Source organism: Glycine max, chromosome 1 (assembly GCF_000004515.6).
Source record: "Glycine max cultivar Williams 82 chromosome 1, Glycine_max_v4.0, whole genome shotgun sequence".
NCBI classification, from domain to species: Eukaryota; Viridiplantae; Streptophyta; class Magnoliopsida; order Fabales; family Fabaceae; genus Glycine; species Glycine max.
This window is the reverse complement of record NC_016088.4, coordinates 56,368,345-56,377,066: the sequence shown is the minus strand read 5'-3', so window position 1 is coordinate 56,377,066 and position 8,722 is coordinate 56,368,345. Positions and strand designations below refer to the sequence as shown.

General features: G+C 34.6%; 1 protein-coding gene across 1 annotated transcript; it reads right to left on the bottom strand.

The window, feature by feature from the left end:
* Window positions 1-4,522: 4,522 nt before the first annotated feature.
* On the bottom strand, window positions 4,523-8,256 carry LOC100783234 (probable inactive receptor kinase At4g23740). The gene is made up of 2 exons (XM_003516667.5): window positions 6,193-8,256; window positions 4,523-5,537 (listed from the first exon to the last, which is right to left on the bottom strand). The coding sequence occupies exons 1-2, from the start codon at window positions 7,454-7,456 to the stop codon at window positions 4,894-4,896; spliced, it is 1,908 nt and encodes a 635-aa protein (XP_003516715.2). The 5' UTR covers window positions 7,457-8,256; the 3' UTR covers window positions 4,523-4,893.
* Between the last annotated feature and the right edge of the window lie 466 nt (window positions 8,257-8,722).

Here is an 8,722-nt window from a genome sequence, read left to right as displayed (position 1 = left end):
TGTGGAGTTTAATTTTTTTTTGGTCTTATTAATTAATGTAAACTCAATTTATTTTCGTTATTCCCAATTATAACGGACATTGCTTTGGTCTAATGGAAAGTGGCAGGCCAATATATAAAAGAACTTGGCGAATCGGATACCCCTGTAATTTAAAGCGAACTGCATGCTCACCCGCGGCGATCGAACCGCTCAACTCATCAACTTAATTTCGTTTTAATGCTCTATTTTATCATATGATAAAAACATTAAATAGTTAGGAACAGCTGTTTAAATTATACTCCTAAATGTACTGCCTAAAAGCAATGGTGGATTCAAATTTTTAGTGGAAAAAAAATAGTCTAATATTTTTTGAAACAAATAATTATATAAGTATTATTAAAAAATTAAAAACAGTAGAATCTAAAAGGATAAAATGAATAAAATAAGTATCAATTTATTATTTTTTTATCTTTTACAATTATTTATATTCATCTTATTAAAAAAATTATCTTGTGAGAACAAAATTTATTTTTTATGAAGATAAAAAATATTTATTCAATATATTTAAATAAAAAAAATTTACTTAGGGAATAATTAGCCTGTTATCTTCCACGTACATCCGCCACCGCCTAAAAGCATTAAGTAGTACACCTAAATGTTTTACTGGGAACATGAAAAGCCTTCACAAAGAATTCAACGAGTTGAAGAAATAAATTATCATGGGCATGGACTTTTATACTACCTCATTCAACAAGAGTGATAATATAAATCGGAACTGAAGTGTCATATATATATATATATATATATATATATATATATATATACATATAATATATCATTATTATTAAGGATCTTGCCTATAAAAAAACATAATTAAACGCCTTTCAGGTGGGGATGGATCAATTGTTCTGAGACGGCCATTCTCGGTTACTAATTTTGTATTCCAAATTCCATGGTCTCTCCCTTCTGTTGTTTCTGTTTGCTACTGCAAGGGGTAAAAAGAGAGAGAAAAAAAAGAGCTTTTTCTACATTGGGCCAGCCAGCATTTCTTAACTGGGCCAGCAGAAATAAAGCCTTTGTTCAATTTGGACTGTTGCTTCCCACACCTTCGGTTGTTGCGGCATCGAATTCACGGCCGCGCTCACTGGACCAGCTGAAGGTCCATAGCTCTGGACTCTGAGACTATAATGCTATCCATTTGTTTGTGAAGGATTAAGTGGAACTGTTCTCAACACAAAATTAGAACAATAGAAAGTTATTTCTTTCTTTTTAGATATATTTCTGTGATGCGTAGATATATAAATATGGTATTTTAAAAAATAAACACAATTATATATTATGTTGCATTGATATTAATTTTTTATGTTAAAAAATTATCAAACTGAAAATTAAGAAACATTAGATCATTGGCTATTTGGTGCTATTCTCCTACAGTCCTCGAGCCATCACTAACAAAAAAAACCTTGCTGAAGCAAATTGTTATTTTTTAATTCCAAAAGTAAACCAGTTCGAAGAGCAATTCCATACACATTTTCCCGAATTTCCATACAATTAGCTTTATATGACAAGCACAAGTGGTTGAGATCTCTTGCTAGAATTGGTTAAACGTCATTTATCTCGCTAGAGGTTCTAATATTTTGACATGTTACTGAATTTATACATCTTAGGCATAATCCCATTACGAAATAATGAACAAAAAAAGTCATGATGTTCCTTATTACTTAATATGCAGAGCTGTATCGTCATTATTATTGACCAAATGACCAGAAATGCACATACATTGAGTGATTTAAAGGCCTAACTACCAGAGAAAAGGTAGCCATCTACCTCTATATATTGCACCTCAGTATGAATTCATGCATCTATGTCAAAACTTAATGTGCATAGTAGGTGGACAATCAATATGGTTTCAGACACATGAATATTGTATTTGAACGGTTCACTTTTCAGACAGGTTAACAAAATGTCTAAGGAGATCACTATCCCAAGCTAATATTCCCACACGAATAATTTAAACGACAGACATTTATTTGTGGAGTATTGCGCAGAACTCAGCTACTCGGACCCTATTACTCAGTTCTTTGATTAATATTTAATACATGATATAATAAAATCGTCAAACCCTCTCATCGTAAAGGGAATTGCATTAAGTTACTTGTGAGTCCATCTTCTTCTAGTGTACTCATGTTTGCACCAAAGGGTACATGAAGTTTACAAACTATAGTTAAAAGCAATGATATGGTACCAAAACAAGCAACAGGCAACACTCTAGTTGCCAACTGCAATGCTATTGCTAGAAGCTTCCTCAGTAATGCATGAGATCGACTTGAAACTATATTCAACCTACCGAGAACTTTTCCACATCATATCAAATTAGTTTATCTAGTCTCCTTCAATACGTCGAGGCAAATGCTCCACTTACTGTGAGTTAATTAATCTACCAATTAATCCATACGAGTAACTCAATTCACATCAAGATATCCCCAATTATATAATCTACACGTACACGCATAATAGATTTTACACTTTTAAGCAGGTAAGAATTTATGGGTAACACTTTAAGTTTAGAACTTCTACACCACTTACCAAAAGAAAAACAACATGTTATGAGCTGCAACTCAGTGAATTTCCCTAGTGTTCGAAGCCTAGAAACCTCCTAAGAGAAATGTGAGGGAAGAAAAGACTCTATTCAATACATAACTGCTTATATACACAATATAAAAATGTTGTGATACCAAGGAAAATATCCAAAAGATAACAAGATAACAGAAAAGGGAAATTAAAGGCAAGTGACAGATAACATATCCTAAGCTAACCAATGTTACAAAGCCAACTCAGCAATCCTATAATAGAATTGGTTAAATACAATTATCTAAATACTCTCCTTCATAACACAACACGTTACAAAAATGATCACAAGAATTTTTAGCAAGTATGGTCATATTCAAATCAAAGGGCAACAGACTGTTCTAACTTCGATGTGGTACATTAATTAGCTCGTTGTTTCATTCGAGAGAAAAGCATAACTCCAGTAATTGTTCACTTTCCCTTGCGAACTTAGATTTGTGACTCTCTCAGCGCATTGTGTTTTTAGAGGTTCTAAAAATACGAAACAGAAAACACAATAGCAATTTAAGGATATAAATAACTTAGGTGACCAGCTTGAATTGATAATTTAAAGGGAATCAGGGAAATAAATGGTCACCAACTTTTTATGAGGAGAATGACAAAAAATGGAATCATAAATCATTTGGTTGTAGGGAGAGATGGGTCAAATTAAGGAGACCTGAAGCTCCACGAAAGGTGATCACAGTCAGAGAAAAATTGCAAATACAATAACCATCGCCACAATATTAATGAGTTTGGATCTTATCTCTTGTTATTATCAAGTACTGGAATAATATCTCCCCAGGACAGACAATTAGACAAAAACACAATTACAAAATAAAAAGTTCTGTAAATAATGACAAGTCTGGCAATAGTTGTATCTCTATTTCTTTTTATGTCGTGTTGGAATTCGCGCTTTGATAATATGAGAAGATTGTATACCTCTTTTATAACATGACAACACTACCTGGTGTGTTTAAACTAGTTTTATTATTAACAAAGAATTATATTGTAGCGAATTACGTGTCATTTATTTGAATGGAACTTGACTCAGATATCTTTATAGGTCTTGAGTTTCAACATTATGAATAAAAAAAATCAGTAATAAGAAAGAAAATTCTATTAAAAAAAGTCAATTAAATTTTTCAGCAAAATTTAGTTAGTTAAAAAATCGATAAATATTTTCACTAATAAAATAGTGAAAAAATATTATAGCCAGTTGTTTCATTAATAGGTTAATTTGCATGTGATCGGTAAGTGATCGTCACATGCATAGCGATAATGGTTTACAATTAATTTTGTTTAATTATGGTGTGTTCTAACTTCTTCGGCCATCTTATGTTTGGTATTAACATATTTTTCAAAAAAATATATTTTGAGGAGTAAACCATTTACTTTACTAATTATTTAAATATTTTTATCACCGTATTAATCATATAAAACTTAACTATCACAATGTTAATCCTTCAAATATGAAGTTCAACTCTATGAAAAAAATAAAAATTTAATTGAGCTGGTTGAAATTTATTTATAATTGGTGAAAATCTATCATGTATTCTAATTTATTTTCTTTTCTTTTCATCACTTGCATGAATCTTGTAGTCTCATCAGATAGAGGATTTTACTTAAAGTTGCTTGTCGTAATTTACGGTGTCGAGAAGCTCAAGAATCGCAAGCAAATGGACATTTCTTAAGCCTCCACCAAATCACCAAATGCCAAAAGGACATTTAGTAAGCCTCCACAAATGGAAAAATAAAGGTCCATCAAGTTATAGAATGTCAAAATGGAAAATCACAAATATATTTTTAACAACTCGCTGAGGTTACGTAGTTGATTAACGAAAACGGGTCATGCATGCACATATGGCAAAATGAAGGAAACAAACAAAAGAGGTTTGCATCCATGTCCCAGTTGCGCCCAAGCTAAAACACAAGCTCAAGGAAAAGATCGAAATGTTTCATATCAGGTTAACAGCTAGCAAGACAAATAACCACATGATTGCACCATGATCATGTGGTGCTTCCTTCCCTCCACTCATTAAAATTACAATGATATAAAATCAATTAAATTAGTTTAGCTTTTTTTTTTTTTCTTTTGTGGTAAAAGCAAATTTGCTGAACAAGAATTACAAATGGAAAAGAGGTGAAAAGAACCATGCTCTTGTTCAGAATTTGGAACAAAACATTTTCAGATACACTCAAATCAAACAAAGGGGCTGCAAGCAGCTCTCTTTTTGTGAAGGGGTAGAAATTAAGGGAGTGAGTTGTCAATATCACACTGAGGGGATTCATCATTGATCATTCATGTTAAGTGGTTAAAGGGGTCTGTGTTGAACTTTCCACTTGGTTCTCAGATGATATTGATGGCTGATTCACTACTATCTCAATCTGCCTGACATTTTCTATCATTTTTACAAGTTCTAACATCTTAGGCCTCTGATCAGGAACCCTCACCACACATGACATGGCTATCTGCAACATTTCCACCATCTCTTCCTCTATATTGGGATATCTTATCAGCTCTAAGTCAAACACTTCAGCTGTCCACTCCTCTCTCACAACCGAATGAACCCATCTCACCAAGTGCACAATCTCATCGCTACCAGTTGTGTAGACGGGGGATTTCCCAGTGAGAAGCTCTAGTAACACCACACCAAAGCTGTAAACATCAGAAGGTTGAGTCGCTTTCCTCGTGTCTGTAACTTCAGGTGCTCTGTAACCAGCGGCTCGCGAGATCGGTATGGCAACTGAACTCATTATGGTTGCCAGGCCAAGATCAGATACACAACCATATTGTTTACTATTGAGAAAGATATTTGAGGATCTGATATTGCCATGTACAAGCTTCCCCCCATTCTCACAATGAATACAAGCAAGGCCTCGTGCAGCACCCAAAGCAATTTTCATCCGAGTATCCCAATCTAAAGGCACCCTATCCTCTCCTCTTTTACCTGAAAAACTCAAAACATATTAGTCTTTATAAAAGTTTGAACAGTATAGTTATGCGGTATGTACTAAAACAAATTTTTCACGACAGATTTTTTTAATTTGATACATTATCATCTTTGGCACGAAAACAAGGCAAGAGCTTCAAACTTGTACCCCGAAAGCATTGAGCTTGTTCACACAACAACACTCGACTTAAATACAGAACACCAGCAATGAGCCCTCCCTCTGAGAAATTATTACGTGGTCGTGCTCAATCTTTATGTTAAGTATTACCAAGATTTTCAATTTGTAAGAAAATATTATAACACTTACTACATATCATATAGAAGTTGATTAGGACCACCATGGTTCTGGACCATAAATTAATTTATCCCTCTGTAGAGGAAGTAGAGATCTTTTGGGCTTTAGAACATACTTACAATCAGAAACTATATTTCAAACTTCAAATCTTATGTTGTCCATTAAATATTTCCATAGCCGAGAGAGTGAGATGAAGCTTATCCAGAGACAAAATTTTAACTGGTTTAACATACCAAACATGCAAGCAACCTTTCCTTTGAATCAAAACCAAGAAGCAACAACCACATCCAAGCACCAAAAACTGTTGAACATGAATATTAATTTGAAAATGCAGAAAAACAAAATTATGTTACATACCATGCAACAAAGCAGAGAGACTCCCCTGAGTGTAGTAATCATATACCATGAGTTTCTCATCTTTGGAATAGTAATACCCCTTCAGCTCAACAACATTCTCATGTTTAAGATTCCCAACAACCTCCATGAGCTGCTCAAAGTCCTTCTTTCCAACAGCCACCTCCTTCAACCTCTTCACAACAACAGTGGTAGCATCCTCCAGCGCAGCCTTATACGCAGCACCAAACGTCCCCTTCCCCAAAACCTCAGCAGAAGCCCTCAACAAATCCTCCAAGTCAAACGCATAACTACACCCCTCAAAGAAAACAATTTTATTATTTGCATCCAGGTCCCTCGACACTACTTTTTCCGGAGACATATCTACCTTTTGCAACTTCAGAGCAAATGAATCTCCATTCTTCTTCTTTCTCGACCAGCACACAAAGATAAAACCAACAAATGCCGCGAGACCAATAAGAGAAGCAGCAACAATAACCCAAAACACCGTGGCCTCGCCGTGTTTTGCAGATTTAGAAAATGGAGCTAAAGGAGAGGTTTCAAGAGAGACATTGTTTCCAACGAATGCGGAGTTGGGAAACCTCTGGAGGAGAGAGACAGGGATTTGCCCAGAGAGCGAGTTGTTGGCGAGATTCATGGCAGTGAGCTGAGCCAAATTGGAGAGCGAGAGAGGAATGGTGCCGGTGAAAAAATTATTGGACAAGTTGACAACAGAGAGGTTCCTCCAAGCAGAGAAGTCCGGTAAGGGACCCGTGAAGTTGTTATACTGAAGATAGAGAAAGGAAAGGTTTTTGAGATTGGAAAAATCACAAGGGAAATGACCATTTATGAAGTTGGATCTGAGGCTGAGTGTTTGCAACCCCGTGACGCGGCTTATTGTGTTGGGAGGGATGGTTCCGTGAAACCCGAAACCTGGCAAGTGAATGGCTATAACTCGTGACCTATCTCCATTACAGGTTACACCGGTCCAGGAGGTACATGGGGAAGAGCTTGCGTTCCAATTCAGGGATCTTGAAGGAGGCAACTTTTCCAACAAGTCAAGCAATGCTTGCTTGTCTGAGATGGGCTCTGCTGCATTTGCTTGGAAGAGAATGAGAGAAACCAAGTAGATGAAGCACAAAATGCGTTCCATCATCCGGCAGAGAACCAGCTGCTTCTGCTGCACACACTCAAGCCAACCACCACTGGTTTTCTGGAAAACAAAAACAAACAACGAGACGGACAACTTACCTCCAAAAAGCAGAAGCGGACACACAGAAACTTGCATAGAAGATTGTGCCACCTATGTTTGTCACTTTTTGTTCCAGTAAAAAATAAAATAGAATTTCCTAGCACAAAGTTACTGGTAGTTTGAGTAAAATTAAGTTTTAATTCTTTAAATGTACTAGCATCGTATTGGAGTATACTACTTAAAAGAAGAGATTTTATTAAAAGTGCTCACCAGATTTTTCAACCATCAAGATAGATTAATAATCTGACAAAAATAACATGGTGAAAAAGAAAAAGAAAATCTAAAAATTTATTGGAAGGAAAAGGAAAGTGGAGGCTGAGACTCTGCACTTGGCCCTATTGTCGACACATGTCGTTTACTTTATGTTTTTTTTGTTTTCCTTTCCAGATCTGCCTTCTGTTCCTCAAAAGTCATCCTTTAGCGGCATTGCGATTACCAAAAGGAGGCAAAGCGAAAATGAGTGAGGGAAAAAACGTACTACGAGTTATGATTCAAGAGAAAATATTGGCGATTGGTAGAAAGGTACTATAATATAGCATCCAATGCAAATGCTAACAGAATGCCTGTTTTTAACGGGGTTGGAAAAATTGGAGTTACAAAGTGAGTTATATGTGCTGGATAGTATTGGATTGGAGGTGAATGCCTCTGTTCCCGACCAAAAATGTATGCCGATCGATACTTCTTTTTAACCTTGTGCTGGATAGTTTTATGAATTAGGAGGTAAAATCCGAAAGTTAATGCAAGGGTCATGTGAGTGTGAGAAAATATATGAGTACTTTTAAGTTGAAACTATAAATAGGATTTATTTCATCAGGTGTAGGCAGTGGATTCCTTCAATCACCTCACTAACAAAAAATGGACTCCTTTAATTTACTTTCATCACTCTCGTCACCTGCATTTTATTCATCTAAAGGATGGTTGGATTGTCTTCTGACACGGAGAGTAGATTGTAACTACATTCATAAACTAATAATAATAATAATAATTACTTCTTATTTATAATATCAAATTAAAAGTGATGTTGTTTCTCTTTTTTGACTGTAAGACTTAATTTGTATTATCTCTTGCATTATTAGAAGAGAGAGAAAAGTTCAAAAAAAAAAGGAGAGAAAAAATGTCAAGTAATTATAGTTTGAGAAAAAGATATAAATTTAGAAAAAAAATTATTGTTATTTTTTATTATATATATAAAAATTTGTGCCTATATTTTAATTTTAATTATTATTTTTGAAAAATATTATGAATTATGATAAATTTAGTTATAGAATTAAAAATATTTATTTTAAATTATTATTTTCACAA